This window comes from Neopsephotus bourkii, unplaced genomic scaffold (assembly GCF_033783945.1).
Source record: "Neopsephotus bourkii isolate Nb327-2 ecotype Australia unplaced genomic scaffold, CSIRO-AGI_Nbou_v1 NB_9, whole genome shotgun sequence".
Taxonomy (NCBI): domain Eukaryota; kingdom Metazoa; phylum Chordata; class Aves; order Psittaciformes; family Psittacidae; genus Neopsephotus; species Neopsephotus bourkii.
Window position 1 is genome coordinate 8,705 of NW_026900526.1, and position 26,961 is coordinate 35,665.

A 26,961-nucleotide genomic window follows, 5' to 3' on the forward strand; every position below is an offset into this window, starting at 1 on the left:
CAGATTTGTATTATGGTGGAGAAGCTTTCTCTGTAGAGCAGCCACAGTCCTTTACTTGTCCTTATTGTGGAAAGATGGGCTATACGGAAACATCTCTTCAAGAACATGTTGCTTCTGAACACACAGAAACATCAACAGAGGTGGTAAGCCACTTCAGCACTGTTTTTCAATTACAATGAAAGTATATGAAAATTTAGAGAAAATTAGTTGGTTTTCTTTTTTTTAAGTATGTGTTCATTTAAGTGCTGACTAGGAAGGTATGTACCATACATACATACACACCATGATGGTGTTTTCCTTCTTGACTCCCTGAGCTACTAAGTCCCCAGCTCAATGATACTACATCTGCCTACAACATCACCTGACATTCTCTCAGCAGTCTGAGTCAAGGTTATGCAGCTGAGTCCTTGGATCCTTGCTATGCAGGCCACTAAATCCTGATGTTACAGAGAGGGTTAAACCCTTGTAAAAATAAATAGCTTTCAAATATATTTTTTTTATAAAGCAGCCCTTGCTTTTTCCCTTTACCCTACCACTTGATTTCTCTGATGATTTCAACAGTAGAGATTGGTGCAAAGCAATTACGGAACAATTACTTTGCTTCCGTTTTTGTCAACAAGTGTTCTGATTGCCTCAAGTTTTTATATCTAGATGTTACTGTTGCTTTTGCCAGAAAGTCAGAAATTTTTCTGAAATGTGAGGTGACTTTGCTATGTAAATGATAAAATAATAAATAACTTGGATTTTGTTACTATTAGAAATGGTTTCTTCTCAGCTTTCATTTCAGTGCTGAGAAACATGCTACTTAGTGTTTGGACTACTTTCTTTTTAGAAAAGTGTAGCCCTGGTTTTAGATTTCCCTTTATGGTGCAGGGGTATGGTTTGTATTTATTTTGAAAGCCCATTTAACTAATTCAACGGTTACGTGTGTTAGCAAACCAAGGTTAAATTGTTGCCCACAAAATTTGGGTATCTTTCTAGCAGTGGGTGATATATTCATGTTTGTGTGTGAATACTGTTTATGCCTGAGGAATGTATGATTATAGAAGGACATTCAGGGAACTGTTGTCTGTTGTTTTTTTTTTTTGTAGATTCCCATAAAAACATGCATGCTTGAGGAAAATAATTAAAATCTTAATAAGTTGTGGGGAAATGACTTGTGACTTTGAACTTCTTTGTTCTGACCTCTAAGCTGTCTTCACTTTTTGAGAAATTATGTGGGAGGAGAATCTCTCTCCTTAGAGACTACTAAGGGCCTTATGTGAAGGAATAGTAGAGGAGGTAAGACTGGCAAATCCATTCTGAGACTCAAAGGTGTCTTAGTCTTTCATAAGAACATATAAACTATTGGCATATATTTCTTTATTTATAGAACTAAAACCTCAGTAATTATTATTTCTCCATTAAAGGATCAAGGATAATGATCAGCAATACAGGGCAAGTGTGGACAGACATGGCTGGCATTATGATGATTATTAATGTTGCCATTGCATTTCAGTAGAGCAGAGTGATTAATAAATAAAACACAGCATTCAGAAGTTTTTTAGGGTTGCAGCTGTACAAACTGTAAGAAATGCCATCGGATATCATAGAATCATAGAATAGTTAGGGTTGGAAAGGACCTTAAGATCATCTAGTTCCAACCCCACTGCCATGGGCAGGAACACCTCACACTAAACCATGTCACCCAAGGCTCAGTCCAACCTGGCCTTGAACACTGCCATGAGTGGAGCATTCACAACTTTCTTGGGCAGCCCATTCCAGTGCCTCACCACTCTCACAGTAAAGAACTTCTTCCTTATATCTAACCTAAACTTACTCTGTTTAAGTTTGAACTCATTACCCCTTGTCCTATCACTACAGTCACTAATATTTTAAGTTTCAGAATAAAGAAAGCAGTTTTCTGCTACTCAATTACACTTAGATTCATTCTGTACTTACTAAGGCAGCAACTAGTCTGAAGTGAAAGGACCAGGTGGGGTGGGTCGACTTTGGCTGGCAGCCAGGTTCTCACCAAACTGCTCTATCTCACCTCTCTCCCTAGCAACAGGATGGGTAGAAAATATGGTGAAAAGCTCATGGGTCAAGATAAGGACAATGACATTACTTAGCCATTACTGTCATGGGCAAAACAGGCTTGACGTGGGAAAATTAGTTTAATTTATTGTCAACTAAACAGAAAAGAACAATGAGAAATAAGAATAAATCTAAAACCACCTTCTCCCATCCCTCCCTTCTTCCCAGGCTCAACTTCACTCCCAACTCTTTTACCTCCTTTTCCCTCCCTGAGGGGGATGGGGAATGGGGGTTGCAGCCAGTACATCAGATATTGTCTCTGTGGCTCCTTCCATATAATATTCTTCCCCTGCTCTAGCATGGAGTCCCTTCCACGGGATACATACTTCATGAACTGTTCCAACATGGGTCCTTCCCACAGGCTGCAGTTCTTCAGGAATAGACTGCTCCTGCATGGATCCCCCACAGGGTCACAAGTTCTGCCAGAAAAATCTGCTCCTGTATGGGTTCCTCTCCATGGGCTGCAGCTTCCTTCAGGGCACATCCACCTCCTCTGGCATGGAGCCCTCTACAGACCACAGTAGCTGAGCTTGGTTCTCTTACATTTCCTCACTCCTCTCTCACAGCTACTGCTGTACAGCTTTTTTTGCCCTTTCTTAAATATGTAATCACAGGCATGCTATCGCCATCACTGACTGGCTCAGCTTTGGTCAGGGGTGGGGCTGTCTTGGAGCTGATTTGAACTAGCTCTGCAGGCCATGGGGGCAGCTTCTGGTGTCTTCTCAAGCCCAAAAAAAGTTTTTAACATGTACGGCAAAAAAGGGAGCATGGCACAGATCAGATAAATTAATATTAAGAACATATAAGTTAATATCATGATCAGCAACAGTTAAACATATAATAATGATATGTTCCCTCTAATATGCTCTGGTCAAATCTGTCATTATCTCAAACACTTTGAGTCCCACATTGGGTGCCAGAAACGTTAGTTGTGGTTTAATCCCATCTGGCAACTAAATATGACACAACTGCTTACTCACTTCCCCCCTGCCCCTACTGGGATAGGGGAGGGGACAATAAGGCTGAAAGTGCAAAAAATTGTGGGTTAAGATAAAGACAGTTTAATAGGTAAAACAAAAGCTGCCTATGCAAGAAATCAAAATAAGGAAATCATTCACTCCTTCCCATTGGCAGGCAGATGCTTAGCCATCTCCAGGGAAAAAAGGGCTCCATTGTGCATAACAGTTAATTAGGAAGACAAACAACATAACTATGAACGTCACTCCTTCTTAATTCTTTGTTTTTTATTCCTGAATACGATTGCATATCAAAGAATCATAGAATGGTTTGGGTTGGAAGGGACCATAAATATCATGTAGTTTCAACCCCCTACCACAGGCAGGGACACCTTCCACTAGACCAGGTTGCTCCAAGCCCCATCCAAACTGGCCTTGAACACTGCCAGGGCTGGGGCAGCCACAGCTTCTCTGGGCACCCTGTGCCAGTGCCTCACCACCCTCATAATGAAGAATTTTTTTCCTAATGCCTAATCTAAATCTACCCTCTTTCAGCTTAAAGCCATTTTTCTTGTCCTACCACTACATGCCCTTGTAAAAAGTCCCTCTCCAGCTTTCTTGTAAGCACCCTTTAGGTACTGGAAAGCTGCTATAAGGTGTCCCCAGGTACTCCTCCAGGCTGAATAAGCCCGACTCTCTCAGCCTGCCTTCATAGGAGAAGTGCTCCAGCCCTCTGATTATCTTTGTGGCCCTCTACTGGACTTGCTCTGACAGGTTTACGTGCTTCTTATATTACGGGCCTCAGAGCTGAATGCAGTCCCCCAGGTGGGGTCTCATGAGAGCACAGCAGAGGGGGAGAATCTCTTCCCTTGACCTGCTGGTCACGCTCCTTTTGATGCACCTCAGCATACAGTATCACAGTATCACAGTATGTTAGAGATTGGAAGGGACCTCAAAAGATCATCTAGTCCAATCCCCCTGCCGGAGTAGGAACACCTAGATAAGGTTACACAGGAACGTGTCCAGGCGGGTTTTGAATATCTCCAGAGAAGGAGACTCCACAACCTCCCTGGGCAGCCTGTTCCAGTGTTCCGTCACCCTCACCGAGAAGAAGTTTCTTCTCAAGTTTAAGTGGAACCTCTTGTGTTCCAGTTTCTACCCATTTCCCCTTGTCCTTTCATTGTTTGCCACTGAGAAGAGCCTGGCTCCATCCTCGTGACACTCCCCCTTTATATATTTATATACACTAATAAGGTCACCCCTCAATCTCCTCTTCTCCAAACTATAGAGACCCAGATCCCTCAGTCTTTCCTCATAAGGGAGATGCTCCACTCCCTTAATCATCTTAGTTGCCCTGCACTGGACTCTCTTCAGCAGGTCCCTGTCCTTCTTAAACTGAGGGGCCCAGAACTGGACACAATATTCCAGATGGGGTCTCACCAGGGCAGAGTAGAGGGGAAGGAGGACCTCTCTCGACCTACTAACCACCCCCCCCTCTAATACAACCCAGGATGCCATTGGCCTTCTTGGCCACAAGGGCACAGTGTCGGCTCATGGTCACCCTGTCGTCCACCAGGACCCCCAGGTCCCTCTCCCCTACACTGCTCTCTAACAGGTCGTTCCCCAACCTATACTGGAACCTGGGGTTGCTCCTACCCAGATGCAGGACTCTACACTTTCCCTTGTTATATTTCATCAAGTTATTCCTCGCCCAACTCTCCAGCCTGTCCAGGTCTCACTGGATGGCAGCACAGCCTTCTGGCGTGTCGGCCACTCCTCCCAGCTTAGTGTCATCAGCAAACTTGCTGACAGTACACTCAATTCCCTCATCTAAATCACTGATGAATATATTAAATAATACTGGTCCCAGTACTGACCCTTGAGGCACTCCACTAGATACAGGCCTCCAACTAGACTCCGCCCCATAGACTACAACTCTCTGGCTTCTCTCCTTCAGCCAGTTCACAGTCCACCTCACTACCCGATCATCCAGACCACACTTCCTCAATTTAGCTGCAAGGATGCTGTGGGAGACCGTGTCAAATGCTTTGCTGAAGTCAAGGTAGACCACATCCACTGCTCTGCCATCATCCATCCACTGTGTTATTTCCTCATACAAGGCTATAAGATTGGTCAAGCATGACTTCACCTTGGTGAAGCCACGTTGACTGCTCCTCATAACCCTCTTATCCTTGATATGCCTTAAGATGGCACCAAGGATAAGGTGTTCCATCACTTTCCCAGGAATGGAGGTGAGGCTGACCGGTCTGTAGTTACCCGGGTCCTCCTTCTTGCCCTTTTTGAAGACAGGAGTGACATTTGCTTTCCTCCAGTCCTCAGGCACCTCTCCCATTTCCCAAGACTTGGTAAAGATGATGGAGAGCGGTCTAGCAATGACCTCCGCCAGTTCCCTCAGCACCCGCGGGTGCATCCCATCTGGACCCATGGATTTATGGATGTCCAGATTGCTCAACTGGTCTTTAACCCACTCCTCATCGACTAAGGCAGACCGCTCCGTTGACCTGTCTTCATCTGAGGTCTCAGCGGTACAGGGCTCTTCAGGGCTGCCTCCGGCAGAGTAGACAGAGACAAAGAAGGCATTCAGTAACTCTGCCATCTCTGTATCTTCTGTCACCAGGGCACCCGTCCCGTTCATCAGCGGGCCTACATTGCCTCTGGTGTTAGTTTTACATGCCATGTATTTGAAAAAGCTCTTTCTGCTGTCCTTGACCCCTCTCGCCAGCTTTAATTCCAAGGAGGCCTTAGTCATCCTAGCAGCTTTCCTACATCCTCTAGCAGCAGCCTTATATTCTTCCCAAGTGGCCAGCCCTTCCTTCCATGACCTGTAAACTCTTCTCTTCCACTTCAGCATACCCAACAATTCCCTATTTAGCCACGCAGGTCTCCTGACCTTCTTCCTTGACTTCCTACGTGTCGGGATACTCTGATCTTGAGCTTGGAAAAAGCAGTCCTTGAACGTCAACCAACTATCTTGGGCCCCTTTACCTTCAAGCAGCCTAGCCCATGGGATTTCCCCTAGCAATTGCTTGAAGAGGCCAAAGTTTGCCCTGCTAAAGTCCAGGGTTGCGATTCTACTTGCTATTCTACTGACCCTACCACACAAGATCCTGAATTCTACCGTCTCATGGTCGCTGCAACCAAGGCAGCCCTCAACCTTCACTCCTTCAACCAGACCCTCCTTGTTAGTGAGGATGAGACCCAGCAGCACACCTCTCCTGGTTGGCTCGTCCACCATTTGCATGAGGAAGTTATCATCTATACACTGGAGGAACCTCCTGGACTGCTGATGGGTTGCTGAGTAGTTCTTCCAGCAAACATCAGGGAAGTTAAAATCCCCCACACGGCCTGTGACTGTGAGGCCGCTCTCAGCTGCCTGTAGAAGGCCTCGTCAACTTCCTCACCCTGATCCGGTGGCCTGTAACAGACCCCCACAACAGTATCGCCCCTGCCAGCCTGCCCCTTAATTCTCACCCACAGACTCTCAACTCGCTCATCATCTGTCCCCGGACAGAACTCAACGCATTGTAGCTGCTCTCGCACATAAAGAGCAACCCCACCACCCCGCCTGGCTGGCCTGTCTTTCCTGAAAAGAACATAGCCCTCCATGACTATATTCCAGTCATGTGAGCTGTCCCACCACGTCTCTGTAATTGCCACCAGATCATAATCTCCCGACTTAACACAGGTTTCTAGCTCCTCCTGCTTATTTCCCATGCTGCGTGCATTGGTGTACAGACATTTCAGGGAGCGAGCTGAGCACACCGATTTCACCCTAGGATTACAGGAGGCCTCCCAGTCTTCATCAATTCCGGAGCGCTGTCCCACTGAGGCAAGCCCAGCTACAACCCCATCCCCCTTCGAATCTAGTTTAAAGCTCTCCAAATGAGCCCTGCTAATTTGTGCCCCAGCATCCTTTTGCCTCTGTGCGATAAACCTTTCCCACATGCCAATGTCCAGACTGGTGCCCTATAAAACCAGCCGTTATCAAAGAATCCAAAGCCCTGCCTGCAGCACCAGCCTCGAAGCCAACCGTTTATGGACTGAATTTTCCCATTCAGTCCCACATCATCAATAGAAGATGGAAGGAGTGAAGAGAAGATCACTTGAGCCCCAGAGTCTTTCACCATCCGCCCCAAGGCCCTGTAGTCTTTCTTTATCCCCCTCAGACTGCAGGAAGCAGCTTCCTCGTCACCCGTCTGGAAGACCAGCAGCGGGTAGTAGTCTGTCGGGTGCACCAGGCTGGGGAGCGCCCTGGTGATATCCCTGATCCGGGCTCCAGGCAGACTACACACTTCCCTATGATGAGGGTCAACTCTGCATATCGGGCCCTCTGTTCCTTTCAGAATGGAATCACCTACTACAATGACCCTTCTTTCTGTCTTACCAGAGGCAGTCTTGAAGTGCGAAGTCGACCGCATTTTCCTATGTGGCCTTGTAGGTGGGCCTTGCACCACATCCTCACCTACCTCTCCTTCAAGATCCAGGGCCTCAAACCTATTACGGAGGGACACCTGGGGAAGCGGGGCAGGAAGGGAGGAGGGCTGCCCACAACGCCGAACCGGAACTCGCTTCCAACCCTCATCATCTTTTTGGTCCCCTACCTCTGGGTGACAGCTACATGACAGGGGCTGTCTCAGGCCATCCCCCTCTGTCTGAGAGGGCAGGGGGTCCATCCCCTTTTGGGGGGTATCTCCCTGGAGCCGTTCCAACTGGCACGCCAGGGAGTTGCTCCATCAGTCAACCTCCCTTTCACACTCCCTGATGCTCCTCAGCGTCTCAACCTCCTCCTTAAGTTCAGCCACCAAGCTAAGCAGATCTTCCACCAACGACCTACCTGTTCTTCCCTTCACCTGGTGGGCAGCGACACGTTGCTGCCCTCTCAAAGGCTTTTTCAAGTCAAGGGGCAGGGGAGTGGTCGCCGTTCACCGTGGGAACGCCCCCCGCCACGTCAGCCGCTCTCTCGCAAGGGCTGCTGGAACTTCGGGAATCCGGAAGTGTTGGGAAATGTCGGGAATCGCGATGGCTCTGCGCTATCCCCTCTGATTTTCCGAATCTTGGTAGAAGCTCGCGGTCGCTGTACCGTGCCGGCTGCGGCTCTAGCTGGGCTAGCTCCAATCAGCTGACTGAATGCGAGTAGCGAGTTTCAGCCGAATTTAAATCTGCCACCGTCACCGTGGCTTTCTGGCTGGGTCATGTTGAGCTTCTTGTCAACCAACACCCCCCAAGTCCTTCTCCTCAGGTCTGCTCTCACTCCATTTTCTTCCCAGCCTGTATTTATGCTTGGGATTGCCCAGACCCAGGTGCAGGACCTTGCAGTTGGTCTTGTTGGAGTTCATGAGGTTTGCACGGGCCCACCTTTTGAGCCTGTCCAGGTCCCTCTGGGTGGTATCTCTTCTCCTCTAGTGTGTTGATGGCACCACACAGCTTGGTGTCATCGGCAAACTTGCTGAAGGTGCATCAATCCCACTGTCCTTGTCGACAACAATGATGTTCAACAGTGCCAGTCCCAATACCAACCCCTGAGGAATGCCACTCATCACTGATCTCCACTTGAACCTTGAGCCATTGATCCCAACTCTTAGAGTGCAACCATCCAGCCAAATCCTGCAACAGAGTGGTCCATCCATCAGATTCATGCCTCTCCAATTTAGATACAAGGATGTCATTCAGGACAGTGTCAAATGCCATGTGCAAGTCCAGGTAGATGACACCACTTGCTCTTTCCTTATCCACCAGTGCTGTAGCCCCATTGTACAAGGCCAACAAATTTGTTAGTGTCATGGTTTAAGCCCAGCCGGTAACTCAGAACCAGGCAGCTGCTTGCTCACTTCCCCCCTTCTTCCCCCCCCTACTCCTGGAGGGATGGGGAGGAGAACGGAAAGAATGTAACTCCCATGGGTTGAGATAAGAACAGTCCAGTAACTAAGGTATAACACAAAACCACTACTGCTACCACCAGTAATAATAAAGATTCCCCTCTACTCTGCTCTCGTGAGATCTCACTTGGAGTACTGTGTGCAGTTCTGGTGTCCTCAACATAAAAAGGTCATGGAACTGTTGGAACAAGTCCAGAGGAGGGTCCACGAGGATGATCAGGGGGCTGGAGCACCTCCCGTATGAAGAGAGGCTGAGAAAGTTGGGGCTGTTCAGCCTGGAGAAAAGAAGGCTGCATGGAGACCTCATAGCAACCTTCCAGTATCTGAAGGGGGCCTATAAGGATGCTGGTGGGGGACTCTTCATTAGTGACTGTGGTGATAGGACAATTGATAACAGGTTAAAACTTAAACAGGGGAAGTTTAGATTGGATATAAGGAGGAAGTTCTTTACTATAAGGGTGGTGAGGCACTGGAATGGGTTGCCCAAGGAAGTTGTGAATGCTCCATCCCTGGCAGTGTTCAAGGACATGTTGGACAAAGCCTTGGGTGACATGGTTTAGTGTGAGGTGTCCCTGCCCATGGCAGGGGTGTTGGAACTAGATGATCTTAAGGTCCTTTCAACCCTAACTATTCTATGATAAGGGAAATAACAAGGGGAGAGAATACAATTGCTCAGCACCTGGCGACTGATACCCAGCCTGACCCAAGCAACTATCCCAAGTCACAGAAAGCAAAGGCAGGGACTGGGAGAATTAAGAACTGTCCACTGTAGGAGAAAATCGGGTTTGAGACCATCTAAGGAACCTGAAGGTGCACAAATCTATGGGACCTGATAAGATACATCCATGGGTCTTGATGGAGCTGGCAGACATTGCTAAGTCATTATCTATAATATTTAAGAAGTCATGGCAGTCCAGTGAAGTTCCTGCTGACTGGAAAAGGGAAATATAACCCCCATTTTTAGAAAGGTGCCCTGGGTTCAGCTGTGTCAGTCATTTTTCTCCTTCTTAATAGCTGTTTCATTGCTGTGTTTTCAGTTTTAGCCTGAGAACAGTGCTGATAGCACACCAATGGTTTTAGTTCTTGCTAAGTAATGTTTACTCTGACCAAGTACTCTCATGCTCTGCCAGTGAGGAGGGGCACGGGAAGCCAGGAGGAAGCAGAGACAGGACACCTGACCCAAACTAACCAAAGAGGCATTCCATACCACAGCACATCATGCCCAGTATAGAAACTGGGGGGAGTTACCTGGAAGGTCCAGATCACTTCTCGGGTCAGGCTGGGTATCGATCAGCAGGTTCTGAGCAATTGTATTGGGCATCACTTGTGGGGTTTTTTTTTGTTTTGTTTTTCTTAGTTTTATATTCTATCCTCTCATTATTTCCCTTAGTAGTAGTAGTAGTATACTGTACTTTACTTATTGGAATATTCTTATCTTAACCTGCAGCTTTTACACTCTTTTGATTCTCCTCTCCATCCCACCCAGGGAGGGGGGAAGGGGGGGTTGAGAGAGAGGCTGCATGGTACTTTGTTGCCAGCTGGGTCTAAATCACAACACACAGGTTTCCTGCTTGCCAGCTAGTCCTGCTTGATGCCCACTAGAAAACACACATGCACTCATCCCACAGGCACTAAACACTTGCAAATTCCCTTAGGGCATACTAGCACAGACCCTTTCCTACTTCATACTCCTGCCCAGACTCAAGGCTTCTCCCTCCTCATTGGCTAGTCCATCTTGAAGTTTGCTAGCCAGTACACATGCACAACAGGTTTGGGCAAGATACAGACACCTACCTTCTCCTCCTTTACCTTAGCAGCTCTCACCAGGCACCACATGGGCTGTGACTGGTGGTCCTACTCCAGCCACCAGTGCTGGGCACCTCACTCATGCTGGCTGACTGGAGTAGCTGGCACTAAATCCACTCATGACATCCCCCCGTAGTGAGCACTCCAAGCACAAAGTTTATAGTACCTGCCCTAGGTCTAGAGAGCTATGGCCCCTCCAGCTACTGATGCTGGGACCCTCACTTGTTCCAGTAGCTGACACCACAGGGGCACCTACAGCCCCAGACTGACTCTAATAGCTGGCACCAAATTTCATCCACACATACACAGGTCTCACCAGTTGCTGGCACTTAGTCCTTGCAGCACACATATACATGGGATAGAGACTGAGATTATGCAGATAGATTGCTAAGATTTAATAAGAAGATATAAGAAGACAGGACAGACTGCAATGAACAGGCTCAGAGCTCAGCCAGACAAACATACTGACCAGCTCTGTTTTACATGTGACCTGACCACTTTATAACCCTTTCTGTCTACCCTCCCTTTTGTTCCTCCCTGCTCTCTCTTACCCCTGCATGTCTCTTCATCAGTTTGCATGGTTCATTTGATTCCCTCACCCCTCCCAGTCTGGTGCCCAGGGTCTCCCACCTAGTTTACAGTCTTATCAGTTGCAAAGTCCAGGTTGATCTCCCTGGAAGAGTAGTTAAGACCTAACATACTGTATGGAAGTATCTCCTTTCTGGCTTATTAACCTGTGATCTGTCAAATTTTAAGGCTGCCCTGCAAAACTGTTGCAAAGGACTTTTAAGACACACTTCTCTCAGGTGGATGCAAAGTCATTGGGAGGAAAAATAAAAAATAATAAATGAAGGTTGCTATGGCAGTAAGTGTCCCTAGAATTTTTAAAATATGTGTTTAGGAATAAGGAAAAACCAAAGCTATAATGCTATCTCACAAAATTCTTGGTAAGAATAAGGAGTTTCTCTTCACTGCCAAATCTCTACTTGCATGTTACTTCAGAGGGTGTTCTCAGTGGTGATACTTTAATGAATATTCATATCTGGTTTCATTCTCCTTATCACACTTCTCTGGTGAGATGAATGAGAAGTTGCTTGGGGATTCAAAGAACAGTAAATAAACTTGATAATGTCATATGTAGGTACATACAAGCAGGAATCCTGCATAACCAGACTGAAACACTGCAGATAGGATGTGCAAATTTTACTTTTCTTTTTGTTTTCATGGTATTATTAAAATCATAATTACAAGGAAAAGTGTGTCTTAAAAAGATACTAAAATTAACAGCTGCATTTGAATACATTTAATGTTTTAAACCTATGGCTGTTTAGATATAGGATTAGAATGCGACATTTAAAGTCAAGTGATCAACTCTGAATTGTGTGTTTAGTGGTTTATGTAAAGTTGGTTGTGTTTGTTTTTTTTTTCTCACTTTGTTGTTTCAGATCTGTCCAATATGTGCAGCATTACCTGGAGGGGATCCTAATCATGTCACAGATGACTTTGCAGCTCATCTTACACTGGAACACAGAGCTCCTAGAGATTTAATATCCTTTCTTAAGTTGAGGGAAAAGGGATACTGTTTCTTATGATAGCTGTAACTACTTATTTTGACTTCTGTAGTCAAGTGGCTACATCAGTTTTGCTTATTTTTTAGAATTGGTGTTTAATTATAGGGGATCTGTATGTCTGATTTTTTTATATGTATATATATTTATATCTATCAGACTGTGAATGGGCTTTAGGTGTAGCTTGGAAATGTGGGTGTGTGGTTTTATTTCTGATAGCAAAAACTTTTAAAGATGTCTTTGCTGCTTCTTTCTGCACTGCATTTTTTACCCTTCTTGGTCATTAGTTCTGATACCATTTTGCGTATGGGAAAGCAGCAACCCAGACGCAGTAGTGTATTATAAATAATTGCAAGACTAAAGGCAGTAAATTTCACTAAAAGCAAATGTGTTAGAGAATGCTTTGAGCTTTGAAATTTAGTGGGTTTAAGTGTTTGATTAGTTTTATCACCATATTTCAATGGGGTAGTTCCAGCCTGTTATTTATTGTCTTTTTTTAAGATATAACTAGAAGAGATATCAGGAGACTTCCCTAGGAATTAAGGCTGTCTTTCAGTTATATGCAGATTGTAGTGATATAACTACCCTCGATGACTGAAGAGCTCAAACTGTCAGCTTCTTTGCACTTTAAGTACAATTTTCTTTTATGTTACTTGGTGTTAGGAATAGTAATGTTGCTTGTGTTTTTGCTATACAATACCTACAACATAATTTTAGAAGGTACTCTTACTCCATGGAAGTACAAGCCATCATGAAAAACTCTCGTTAAGTGATCTCTATAAATTATTTATCTTTCTGTATCTCATTAAAAAAATACACTACTAGTGTAATTTAATAGTGCCTTTTTTGTTCAGGGCTTCTTAAAAGAAAAAAAAAGGCCTAACAACTCAAGTTCATTATATTTATGAATAGCAACATTATAGGAAGTGGTTTCACTTTGGTTGTGATCTGTATTTACATTTAAATTTGTTATTTAAATAGTCAGTCCCAATTACACAGTTATCATAATTTCCTACTAAAGTGAATGAGGTGTTGTATTAGAATTCACGCTTCTAGATCTTTTTCTCCCTCTCTCACATCAGTGATTAGATAATTGGGAAATGTGTGTTTATTATTAGCTACATAAGAGTTAGAGAAATCAAAATAATATTTTCAGTTACTGAGTAAAGGCCACAGTGTCAGTCATCACGACACTGATGGGGGGGAGCTTTATAAATTGGACCATGTTATAAATAATTATAGAAAATGCATGTGGAAGTTTCTGTACAGCACTGCTTTACCAGTCAGTGTTGCCAAGTCCATAAAACTTGACAGACAAAATTTTTCTGGACTAACTCTTCAATGTTGGGTGCTATTTCACGTCTTCTGACAGCTAAGACTTAAAGGAAGAAAAGGGGGGAAAGATTTCCCCCCACGCAGTTGCTAGCAGTTTAGGAAAGGATATTGTCTTCTGTGTAGTAGTTAGAAGGGTTTTAAAGCTGTTTTAAATGGCTGCACATATTTCTCTTGAAGAATCCTGTGCAACCACTGCAAGATATCACCTTTATCCCTGGAGACTCTGAACAGCTGAATAAATTCCAGTTTCTTTCTTAAACGATTTTCAAGTGTTTTACTGATTAAAACAAATTTTTATCTTGACCATATAAATGGTTCTAGCTTGGTTGCTTTCAGTATATGTTTGCAATGTGTAAAGAGTTCCCAATGCTTTTTTACCCCCAGCATAGTTGGGTGATATACTCAATATACATGATATACATCAATATACTCTAAACTAATATTTAAATAATGTTGTCTTAACACTTTCAAAGGTGCAGTGAGCAAGCTACTAAGATCCTTTTCTAAATGAGATCAAGGCTGGAATTTTCCAAAGGATTTATATTAAGCATGTTCTAGTTATCTTATTTCCCAAGTTTACTTTAAAAAAAAATAAAAATCCCAGAATGGGGGCATTTTTCTGTCAGATGTAGCTATGGAAAGCTTCCCAAACTGCATGAGAGCAGTAGTCAATATCAGTGCCCATGTTCTGTCACTACCATTATCCAGTATCAACAGATTGAAAGCAAGAGCAAACCAATCCATGCTAGACAACTATATTCTGTCCCAAGGGAGATTCCCCTCCCCAAACCCTGCAATTGAAAGGTTTTATGCTCTATAGCATAATAAATTTGAAAAAGTCAATTCTTCCTGAAAATATGTATTATATATACTTGCCAAAAAAAGTCTAATAGTTTTCCAGTATTAAATTTTTCAACTCATGAGGAAATGAATTCTACACCATAATCGTACGTTGTAGGATAAGTTGGGCACCGGTCTGATAAAAGTAATAGATTTTATACAAGTGATAAACATGCTATTATTGAAAATAAGAAAATTGGAGATAAGGTGAGCTAAAGGTACTAATTTAGAAATTTGAAAAATCAAATATGTCCAAGTACATTATTTCCTAGCTTAGTAGTTAATTCCACTAGTGTTTCTTAAGATAAAAGAAAGCTTTAGCTAGACTGTCTTAGGAGAACTCATGTTAACACTGTTTTGGGAAAGGTAATCTTTAAATTATTTGCTGATAGTCTCTTAGTATGTATGAAAAAGCTTATATTTCAAGTCATAGCTTTTATAGACATTTTCTAAGAAACACGGGAAAAAAAAGAAAGTGGAAGAGCTTGTTTTCATAATTGGAGCAAATTGAATTTGTGTGGAGAAAGAGAGGGAAGATGAAGCAAAGGGGTATTAGAGAAGTGCTGAATTCTCTGTTGACCTGCATTTCCTTGAAGAGTGGAGTGGGTGAAATTCCTTGGATAAAAGTATGAAATGCAATAATTACTGTGTGCTCTTGGTAAGACTGGCAATAAAACTTTGTAGATTATTTTCAGTATTGAAATACCCTTTTTCCCCAATTTTTATGTTAAAATCTTTATGTTTGTTGAGTAATGTGTTTTGCTGAATATGCATCATCAGTTTAAATTACTTAGTAGAAAACTGTTCCAGATTGCAGGAAATCCATCCTGACAATTTTTAGACATGATAAAAAGCCTGGGAAAGATGAATTTGGTGCAAGCAGCCCTGGATGCCTTGGGTTCAGATCTATAGGTCTGACTGGCACTATAGCTATGATTTCAGTACATTTAAAATTTGAGTCGTTGTTTTATGAATGAGGAATAGTGTGTTACCTGATTGTTCCACCTGGTAAACGCTCTTGCTATTTAATACTTGATAGCAAAAGACTTTTCTTAACTGTTTGGTTATGATGAATCTAGTGGTGCTCGGCATGTACGTAGAATGTTTCACCCAGGCCGGGGTTTGGGAGGCCCCCGTGCACGTAGATCAAACATGCACTTTACTAGCAGTTCCACTGGCGGGCTTTCATCTTCTCAGAGTTCATATTCTCCAAGCAATAGAGAAACCATGGATCCTATAGCTGGTAAGAGCTGTAACCACAGAGTTTAGCTCAGAGTCCTTCAATAGACTTTGAAACAAAATCCAAGATTATAATAGTTGCCTTGTTTTTCTGTGTTTTGGGGAAAAAAAAATAAATGTGTGTATATTTATATACTCTTCCCAGTGTTATAATTGTTGGGTGTTTACTGATGAAAAGTATCTTTACTTGGACTGTCCATTACACTCCCCCCCCCCTCCCCCATATATACACTGATAAGATTCCTCCCGTCTTGAGCCTTCTTGTTTCCAGGCTGAAGATTCCCAGGTCTCTTCTCATATGATATGTATGTATGTATGCATTTTTAAATGTAATTGTTTCTAACCACCATTACGTACTTCAATGTGTCTAGCTTTAATTTGCTGTGTGCACAGAGGTGTTAGAGATGAGTCTTATTTTTTTTAGCACAAACCAAGTGCTGTACTTGAGTTCATCGAGATGAAATTGGTTTAATTGGAATATTATTGATAGACATTTAAAATGTGCTCAGTTTACTTTCAGATTACAGTTTGGATGACAGGCTTGCTGATCTTTAGGAGGTCTTTTAACTCTTTAAAAATTCTTTAAGAACTATTTTAATAAGCATTTTATATAAAGCTGAACAACAGCCCTGCCTTAAGGTTGTGCAAGGGGAAGGTAAGCCTGAATCCAACCTTGAGCTGACTGACGCAAGAAACTCACAAGATGAAGGAGACTGGACCCTTGTCCAGTTAGAGAATAAAGAGCACATGAGTGTGAGAACTGGTCTCTAGGTTCAGGCAGGCCTCAGTTAGACACAACAGTGAAGCAGCTATTTATTAACATTTGTGAAAAACGGGTCTCCCAGCAGGTAGGCACACACAGCAAAAGCAGAACTATGATTTATACTTCCTATCCCATCCGCAAGTTCTTTCCCTTGTTTCCCCATTGGTTGGGGACTCCAAGGTTTACAGCCTATCTGACACATTAAATCTATGTACTAACTGTCCCACCTCTGTTTACACCTCTCCTTACTCTATTTTGTATGCCCCTTCCTCTTATGTCTCCTTTTATGTTTCGATTTCATAACTCTCTGACAGACATGTGGTACCCCAACTTACTATTTAACTACAGAACCAGTTTGCACAGGCTTAGTTTCATAGATTGTACAAAAAAAAAAAAAAAACATTCTTTTTAACCAGAGAGTGTATCTTTCATCCAAAGATGATAATGTCTTTAACCACAGAGTGTGTCTTTCTAAGTTATGGTATCTCAAACCCTTTGTTTCGTTCCCTTAGTAACTTAGCCCCAGCCCCAGTATTGAAAAATCTTAATACTGTAAAGCCTTAATACTGCAAAGCCCCATCCCCAGTTATGTGAAAACAACACTGTTTCACATGAGTAACGGACAGGATCCAGAAAAAGCTGACCATGGAAAGTTGATCCAACCACCCACCCAACATTAAAACCAGTGTCACCAGAAAAAGCATGTAAAGTATTAGTAATTGGAGATTCTTTACTAAGAGACACTGAAGTACCCATTTGCCATCCAGGCAATTTCTCTAGAGAAACTTGCTGCCTTCCAGGAGCTTGCATTTGTGATATTACTGAGAGGCTGCTGAGCCTGGTGAACCCAGCAGATTATCATCCACTCCTACTATTCCACATAGGATCCAATGATACTGCAACAAAGCAACTTAGAACCATCAAAAGAGAATATATATCCCTTAGAACAACTGAGAAAGGATCAGAAGCACAAATGGCGTGCTCTATCCTCCCAGTCAGATGAAGAAGTTCAGGAAGAAGACTAATTGAACAGGTGAATGCCTGGTTGCATAGCTGGTGCCATACTTAAGGTTTTGGCTTCTATAATCATGGAGCTGCCTTTAGGAAACTGGGTCTGTTAGGAGCTGATGAGATTCACCTGATCAAGTGGGGTAAGAGGGTCTTCACCAGCAAGCTGACTAGACTTATAAGGAGAGCTTTAAACTAGATTTAATGGGGAAAAAGGGTTGGGATAGGAGTCCTGGGTTGTTGATGTATTAGGAACCAACAGGGAAACACCTGTGAAAAGCCTCAAAGGAATTTGGGCATGTTCCTCTGAAAAGGTGACAAGGTTGATAGCTCAGCTGAAGTTCTTCTATAACATTGCACATAGCATGGGTAAGAAAGAGAGAGAGCTGGAAGCTACTGTGCAGCTAGAAAGGTATGATGTAATTGCTATTGCTAGAACATGGTAGGATGAGTTGTGTGACTGGAGTGTTGTAACTGATGGCTGTAAACTGTTCAGAAGAGTTAGGCAAGGAAGAAGAGGGAGTTGCCTTTTATGTAAAAAAGAAAAGAAATGGGCTGAGTGTACAGAGTTGTCTTTGACAATGGACAGGTTAAGAGCTTATGGGTAAGAGTTAGTGGCCAAGCCAACAAAGGAAACTTTGGGGTTGGTGTTTGATACAGGCCACCCCATCAAAAGGAGCCTGTTGACAAAGTGTTCTTACTCTAGCTACAGGAGGCATTGCACTTGCATGCTCTGATTCTGCTGGGGGACTTCAGTCACCCTCCCATCTACTAGAAAATTTAGATAATTTTTTAATCTGAATAATAGCCCAACCAGAGGAGAAACACTGCTAGACCTGTTGCTTACCAACATAGATAAACTAACTGGAGAGATCAAGATTGTTGTAAGCCTGGATTGCAGTGATCATGCCCCAATGGAGGAAAGCTTGAGGGATATAGACCAGGTAAAAAGAATAGTCAGGACTCTAAACCTTAGGAAAGCAAACTTTCAGTTGTTTAAAGAGATAGTGGATGTGACCCCCTGGGAAACTGCCCTCAGGGACAAAGGAGCAGTAGAGCAGATAACTCTTTAAGAGCATTTTTCTTGGAGCACAAGAGCTCTCAATTCCCATGTGCAAGAAGTCAGGCAAGGAAGGTGGCAGACCAGTATGGCTGAGTAAGGGCCTCCTGATTAAACTGAAGTGTAAGAAGGAAATGCACAGGCAGCGGAAACAGGGATGTGTATCCCGGGAAGGGTATAGGGCTGCTGCTTGGATGTGTAGGGATGGGACCAGAAAAGCCAAGGTGCAGTTGGAGCTGAATTTGGCAAGGTGTGTGAAGAATAAGGGCTTCTATCAGTATGCTGGCCAGAAAAGGAGAATTAAAGGAAATGTACCTATCCCAAATAAGATATGCAAACTAGTGACAACCGATGTGGAGAAGGCTGAGGTGCTCAACAATTTTTTGCCTCAATTTTCAATGGTAATCTCTCTTCCTACATATCTCAAGCCCCTGAACCTCAGGGTAGGGACTGGGGAAGCAAAGTCCCTCCCACTTTAAGTCAGGCCTGTCAGCCTCATCTTTGTGCCTGGTAAGATCATGGAACAGATCCTCCTGGAAGCAATGTCGAGGCATATGGAGGACAGGGAGGTGATTAGAGACAGCTAACATGGCTTCAGCAAGGGCAAATCATGCCTGAGTAATCTAGTCACCTTGTATGATGGAGGAGCTGCATCCGTGGTCAAGGGAAGAGCTACGGATGTCATCTATCTGGACTTCTGTAAGGCCTTTGATGTGGTCTCCTCCAAACTGGAGAGATATGGGTTTGACAGGTGGACTGTTAGGTGTATAAGGAATTGGCTGGATGACAACATCTGAAGAATTTCAGTCCAAGCTCAATGCCCAAGTGGAAACCAGTAATGAGTGGTGTCTGTCAAGGGTCTATACAGGGACCAGTACTATTTAATATCTTTTATCAGTGATGTAGACAATGGGATTTGAGTGCATCCTCAGCAAGTTTGCAGACAATACCAAGCTGAGTGATGCAGTTGATTCCCTAGAGGGAAAGGATGCCATCCAGAGGGATGGTGCAAGGCTTGAGGAGTGGGGTCCATGAGAACTTCATGAAGTTCAATAAGACCAAGCGCAAGGTTGTGTGTCCAGCTCTGGGGTCACCAGTACAAGAAGGGCATGGACCTGTTAGAGTGGGTCCAGAGGAAAGCCACAGAAATGATCAGAGGGCTGGAGCACCACTTCTATGAGGAAAGGCTGAGAGAGTCAGGGTTGTTCAGCCTGGAGAAGAGAAGGTTCAAGGGAGACCTTATTGTAGCCTTTCAATATATTATAAGCTTATAAGAAAGATAAAGAGATATTTTATTATCAAGGCCTGTAGTGACAGGACAAGGGGCAACAGTTTTAAACTGAAAGAGGGTAGGTTTAGATTGGATGTAAGGAAGAAATTTTTTACTATGAGGGTGGTGAGACATTGGGATGGATTGTCCCATCACTGGAAGTGTTCTGGGTCAGGTTGGACATGGCTTTGAGCAAAGTGATCTAGTAAAATGTCCCTGCCCATTACAAGTCCCTTCCAACCCAAACCGTTCTTTGATTTGCATGTCATATTTTGGTCAGGTTTAGGAGAATTTTCAAGGAGATGTTTCATTTTTAACTTCTAACAATCACACAGGCATGTTTTTAGATTTACAGATATAATCTGTGTTTTTTCAACTTTGTAATTTTCAAGAATAATTTCTCTATAAAGACCTAAAAATAAAAATTGATCAAGTTGTTGATTTTTTATTATTATTATTATTTTTTTTTTAAAGAGCTATATTTTTCCCTAATGTAAAATCTTAAGACATCAATCTTGCACTCATTGATGGCTTGACTTTGCAGACGAAGATTTGGGAAGAGCTTTACCCACACTTACTACAAGCACACCGATAACTAAAAAGGCCAATGTGGGACAGGCAAATCTGATTGCAAAAAGCACAGTGAAAGGTCTCCTTGGGTGCACTCATTAAGTGAAAGATAAGTGTCAGGGAAACTTCAGAACTTCCTGCACTTACCTAAGTTCCTGATATTATGCGCCTTTGCTTCAGATCCTGGAAAGGCATGAATGGAGCTGCTTATTGTTAGGTTATGATTCCTTCAGAGGCAGTGAACCAACTTAAGAGTGCATTGCTTTTGAAAGAGGAAGCTGTAAATCCACATACACACCCCCCACACACACCCCCCCCCCCTTCCATAGGCATAGTTCCTTTGCCTCTGTTGTGCTAGCTGCTCTTCAGGCCCTCTGTGACCTGATTTAACTCATTGAAATGGCAGAAAAATAATAGAAAAAAAAAGTTTTGAATTGACCTCTGCAGGTTGTCTGTTTCCAACCTCTTTCTCAAAGGAGATCTGTTTAGATCATTCAGTTGAGTTTTGAATGCCTTCAATGACAGATCCTACAACCTCTCTGGGCAGCCTGTTCTAGTACTTAAAAACCTTCATGTTTTAAAATGGGGGGAGGGGGAGATAAAAAAAAAAAAAAAACACAAAGTAAGCCAAACCCCTTTGGTTGTAATTGGAATTTCTCATGTTCCCTTGTCTAACTCTTGTCCTACTGCTGCATGACTCTGAGAAGAGTCTACCTTAGTCTTCTCTGTATCTTCTCATCAGGTAGATTCAGACAGCAATCTTCCAAAGTGTTCCTTTCCAGGTTGACCAAACACTCTTTCCTCATGTGCTGTGTTCCAGCCTCCTGATTATCTTGGTGACCCTCCACTAGACTTGCTCTGTTATGTCTATGTGTCTCAACCCAGGGAGTCTAAAACTGTACACAGCACTCTGGATGTGGCTTCACCAGTGCCAAACAGAGGGGAAGAATCACTTTCCAAGAGCTGCTGGCTGCGCTCCTACTACTAAAAATATTCCAGCAAAAGAGGATGAAAACATTTCTGTCATCTTAATGAGTTAAGTTAGGTGGTGGGTCTGTAAAGCACTAGAGGAAGGATGGATGGTTGTGTGTCCTGGAGTGCAAGACTTTCTCTTACTGTTACAGTGGCATTAGTTCAGTTGAGTTAAATGTGAAGTGGCTGCTTTGGTTTATTTCAGCCTCACAAGGCCTTCCCATTTAGGAGCATGTGTAAGAAAATTGTATTCCTTTGAGTCCTGTGAGATTTTTGTTTGACTGGGGTTTTTTGGTTGGCTTGGTGGTTTGGTGTTTTATTTGTTTGTTTGGTAGAAGTAATATATTTTTTGCATTCAGAGAATGTAGTGCAGCTTGGCTGGGTATCTGTGTCATACCAAGCCTGTGTCTCAAATTCGTATATGCTACCAGGGATCTGTTAAGTTGTACTCAAGGTGATCTTACAAACAGTAAGGATAAATACATGTTTTACCTGGCAGTGTTATAAGTCTTCCTTTGTATTGGGGTAATTATTAGTACATGCTACCAGAAGTTAAAATTTGTGCTTGTTAAGAGACCTGTAAACATTATTTATTTATTTTTCTCCTTGTGGTGGTTATCAGTTAATTAGTGAAATAAAATGTTATTGGTAGTTAATCTTGATACGATTATCTGTGCAAATGACTTGAGCATGAATTTTTGGCATTCCAAGTGTTCCTGATGCAAAGTGCTACTGCATTGTGTTTTATTCACCTAAGAAAAGCCTAGTTTCAAAGGATTATATCTTGAAAGTAAAATGGAAGGAAAATTTTCATGACATGTAATAACAACTTCCAGCTTTAATGAGAGTTGGATGGATGGGGGGGGAATAATCTATTACTTCTGCCCTCCTTGCATCAAACAAAACAAAATAGTACTCACAACTTTGTGTGGAATGTAATCTGTAGTAAATCACTGAGCAATAACTTATTATTAACATTTATTTTGGAAAATGCTTAGCATGGACAGAATTTGTCACAGTCTTGAACTCTGGAGGAAAGGAATCCAGGCTAGACTTTTTTTCTTTGTTTTTTGGGTTTTGGCTTTTTTTTTTAATTGTTAGAATATCTCTCACCAAAAAAAAAAAAACCAAAAAAAAAAAAAAAGCCCTGCTGTGGTCAAATATTTTTCATATAATACAACATTTGAAAAACCTTTGTCTTCTCTGCAGCACACACAGCTTCCCACTAGAATATGCATTGATAGTGCATGGAGGGATATAACACCAACAACTGAAGTCAGAATTTAAGAGGTTTCTTAGTCAATAACTATTTTGACTTGAAGATAAAATTTTAGAGAATTGTCGTACAGGATACTGCTTATATGGTATTCTTCATAGGTTGGCTCTCATTCATTTAAAAAGCTTTAAACTTTGACTCTTATTTATGCACAGTTCTTTAGATGATTCTGAATCTTCCTTACCCTATGGGCTTTGAGACATGGGATACTTGTAATGGATAGCCCATGAAGCTTTATTGTTCATTAATTTCATTTATTAAATGTTTTATAAAGCAAACAAATTGATATACTGGTTTTCAGGATATTTATGCTGTTCTGTGATCTGTATTTAAACAGATTTCACTGTAGAAACTTCTCTCTTTTCTGGCAGAGCTCTTATCTCAATTATCAGGCGTGAGACGTTCTGCAGGGCAGCTCAATTCTTCTGGCCCTTCTGCTTCTCAGTTACAACAGCTGCAGATGCAACTGCAGTTGGAGCGACAGCATGCACAGGCAGCAAGACAACAACTGGAGACTGCACGCAATGCAACTAGACGCACTAACACGAGCAGCATCCCCACCACTCTTGCACAGTCTATAGCAGCAACCAATACTTCTAATACAGAAAACAATCATCAGGCTATACAGAACTCCCAGTTTCTTCTTACAAGGTAACTTCTGTGGTTTTAACTCTTCTGCCATTTCTGTTTTCCTTGGTCCTCATATGGACATTGAATTCAGTGAAACTACTGCCAGATCCCTAATGAAGTTTGTAGTTGAGATATTATGGTTTTGTTTGTATTTGTAACGTCTCCTGTGCATTTCTTCCTAGGCAGTGAATAAATATTACTTCCTGTTTCTCAATTTCAAGAGAAACATAAAGGATATTACTTTGGTAAACTGTGCTTCTTTATCGTGCTATTTCTGATAAAACAGAAGGCTTCTGAGCCTTTGCAATAATATGTTTCAAACTTCTATGCTGATAATGAGGAGAGAACATAAAAGCTAGCTTTATTTAATAGGAAATGATTCTTTAATGAAGGCTGAAGGTTGAATAGAGGTTTATATATTAAAGTATTTTGGATGAAAAAAGCAAATAATTAATTACTAATAAGCAGAATACTTATCTGCTTCAGAAAGTATAGTTACATCCTAGAGTTCTATAGAATAGAATAGTTCAGTTGGAAGAGACCTACAACAATCACAGTATCACAGTATGCTAGAGATTGGAAGGGACCTCAAAAGATCATCTAGTCCATCCCCCTGCCGGAGCAGGAACACCTAGATAAAGTTACACAGGAACGTGTCCAGGCGGGTTTTGAATGTCTCCAGAGAAGGAGATTCCACAACCTCCCTGGGCAGCCTGTTCCAGTGTTCTGTTACCCTCACTGAGAAGAAGTTTCTTCTCAAGTTTAAGTGGAACCTCTTGTGTTCCAGTTTGTACCCATTTCCCCTTGTCCTATCATTGTTTGCCACTGAGAAGAGCCTGGCTCCATCCTCGTGACACTCCCCCTTTATGTATTTATATACACTAATAAGGTCACCCCTCAGTCTCCTCTTCTCCAAACTATAGAGACCCAGCTCCCTCAGTCTTTCCTCATAAGGGAGATGCTCCACTCCCTTAATCATCTTAGTTGCCCTGCACTGGACTCTCTCCAGCAGGTCCCTGTCCTTCTTGAACTGAGGGGCCCAGAACTGGACACAATATTCCAGATGTGATCTTACCAGGACAGAGTAGAGGGGAAGGAGGACCTCTCTTGACCTACTAACCACCCCCCTTCTAATACACCCCAGGATGCCATTGGCCTTCTTGGTAGAGGGGCAGGATCACTTCCTTTGACCTGCTGGTCATGCTCCTTTTGATGCAGCCCAGGATATGTTTGCCTTTCTGGGCTGCAAGTGCATGCTGCCAGTTCATGTTCATTTTCTCATCGACCAACACCCCCAAGTCACAGTATCACAGTATGCTAGAGACTGGAAGGGACCTCAAAACAATCATCTAGTCCAATATGCTATAGAAGATTTGCCCACTCTCATTCCAGCTCTTTTAGGAGGTTTAGAATATTGATTTTTCTGTACTGAAGAGTGTGTGTCTGTCTGTCTGTCTCAGTTACATGTTGAGAAAGAGCACAGGTGTTTAAACAGTTTCTGTGTTTAGAAACCTGGGTTGGGACGATTTATTGCTAACCTGCTGATTTTTATCAAAACTTGTGACAATATGTCGTGGTTTAAGCCCAGCTGGCAACCCTGAACCATGCAGCCGCTCGCTCACAACCCCCCTCTTCCTCACCCCGCTCCCGGAGGGATGGGGAGGAGAACTGAAAGAATGTAACTCCCACGGGTTGAGATAAGAACAGTCCAGTAACTAAGGTATAACACAAAACCACTGCTGCTACCACCAATAATAATAATGATAAGGGAAATAACAAGGAAGGAGAATACAACTGCTCACCACCTGCCGACTGATACCCAGCCCCACCTGAGCAGCGATCTATCCCTTCCGGGTAACTGCCCCCACTTTATATACTGGGCATGATGTGCTGTGGTATGGAATACCTCTTTGGCTAGTTTGGGTCAGGTGTCCTGTCTCTGCTTCCTCCTGGCTTCCCCTCCTCCCTGGCAGAGCATGCGACTCAGAAAGTCCTTGGTCAGAGTAAACATTACTTAGCAACAACTAAAAACATTGGTGTTATCAGTGCTGTTCCCAGGCTGAAAGTCAAAAACAGCACTGCACCAGCTACTAAGAAGGAGAAAAATGACTGCTACTGATGAACCCAGGACACAATATTTCAATCCAATTTTTTTTTTTTAATAATAACTTTAATGAAAGTATCTGCAAATGTCAGTCACTGATATTGTGAGCTAGGATAGAACTGAAGCAAGCAGTTTCCTTGCTTCTATTAGGTGATGGTGCATGCACTGATAAGTGAAGTGGATAATGTGCTGTGCTTTGGGAATCTCTGGGCATTATGTGTGTAGTAATGTATTTTGTGTCGTGCTTGCATTTAGAGGTTGTCCTGGGGACAAAATGAGCACTTAAGGGATGACTAGAGGTTTTTAACACCCCTTAAAATGAAGCCCCTCTGAGGGGAAAGAAACTTCAGAAATAGCTTTGCCTTTTTTTTTTTTTTCCTTCAGCCTTAGAATCTACTTCTGTGAAGTTTTTTTGAAGCATCTGGGAACAAGTTTGTTAAATTTCTGTATTCTTGCATCAGGAGTGCTAGGTATTGTCAGATCTGTACATGTCAAAAGAAGTGCAGCAGTACCTAGGTGGTTTCACAATGGAATGGCTTTCAAGTGTTATACAGCATGCATCAGACCAGCTGTTTAGGTAATTAGTGAAAGCCCATTTTGTTGATGATACTACTAAGCCTGTCTTTTCTTTTTCTGTGATGCTATGCAGGTTGAATGATCCCAAGATGTCAGAAGCAGAGCGTCAGACAAAGGAAAGTGAACGGGCAGACTGCAGCTTGTTTGTTCAAGAGCTTCTACTGTCGACTTTGATGCGGGAAGAAAGTTCCTCCTCAGATGAGGATGAACAGGGAGAGATTGCTGATTTTGGTGCTATGGGCTGTGTAGATATTATGCCTCTCGATGTTGCTTTAGAAAACCTAAATTTAAAAGAGAATAATAAAGGAAATGAGCCTCCTCTTTGATGGCATCCCACTTTGCAGACAATGTCCTCTGTGCTGTATTTGCCAATGAAAGTGGACAACATCTATCTTGGATTTGTTTTGGTGATTGTAATTTCAGGTCTGTCACTCTTGTTACATTGTGCACATACAAAGGAAGAGAGAAAAGATATATACGATAATCATTTCCACTTAACCAATTTTTACTTTTAGCAGGTAAATATAGGTTGCAGTGCAGAGAAGAAAAGCTCTGTATCCTGTAGCTTGACATGCAAAAACCTCTCCTAATACTCCACATTCAAACTGAAGAGAAAAAAAATGAAAAATCTCTAATGAAGCTGCTGTGTGTATTTATGAATATTAATGAATAAAAATTGCTTGGATGGTTTAATGTAACTGCTGCATGATTTTTACTTTTTTTCAGTGTGCATGAGTTTTAGTGATCTTGTCATTTAAAAAATGTAACTACAAGGAGTACAACTATAAAACCCTAAAGCTTTCCCATTATTCAAAGGTAATGTAATAAAAAAAAATAAATTAACACTCACTAGCAGTTTGTGACCATGAAGTAGCTTTTGAGAAACACATGACCAATGATCTTTTTATGTTCTATTCCTGCATATTAATGCAAGCTCTTCTTCAGTGGGCTGTATTTTTGTGTGACATTTTGCTATATTGTGATCGCTGTGTTGCCCTGTTAGACATCACATCCA

At 42.6% G+C, this 26,961-nt stretch overlaps 1 protein-coding gene across 1 annotated transcript; it reads left to right on the top strand.

Annotated features, from left to right (window-relative positions):
• On the top strand, positions 1–26,644 carry LOC133220117 (E3 ubiquitin-protein ligase KCMF1-like). Its single transcript, XM_061368012.1, has 5 exons — positions 1–140; positions 12,181–12,282; positions 15,547–15,721; positions 23,008–23,287; positions 26,020–26,644. Exons 1-5 carry the CDS (start codon positions 75–77, stop codon positions 26,270–26,272), a joined length of 876 nt encoding a protein of 291 aa, XP_061223996.1. The 5' UTR covers positions 1–74; the 3' UTR covers positions 26,273–26,644.
• The last annotated feature ends 317 nt before the right edge of the window (positions 26,645–26,961 follow it).

Coding starts and splice junctions, on each gene's coding strand:
- LOC133220117 (XM_061368012.1), top strand. CDS start 75: ATGGGCTATACGGAAACATCTCTTCAAGAACATGTTGCTTCTGAACAC. Junction 141..12,180: donor ACACAGAAACATCAACAGAG/GTGGTAAGCCAC, acceptor TTGTTGTTTCAG/ATCTGTCCAATATGTGCAGC. Junction 15,722..23,007: donor AACCATGGATCCTATAGCTG/GTAAGAGCTGTA, acceptor CTTTTCTGGCAG/AGCTCTTATCTCAATTATCA.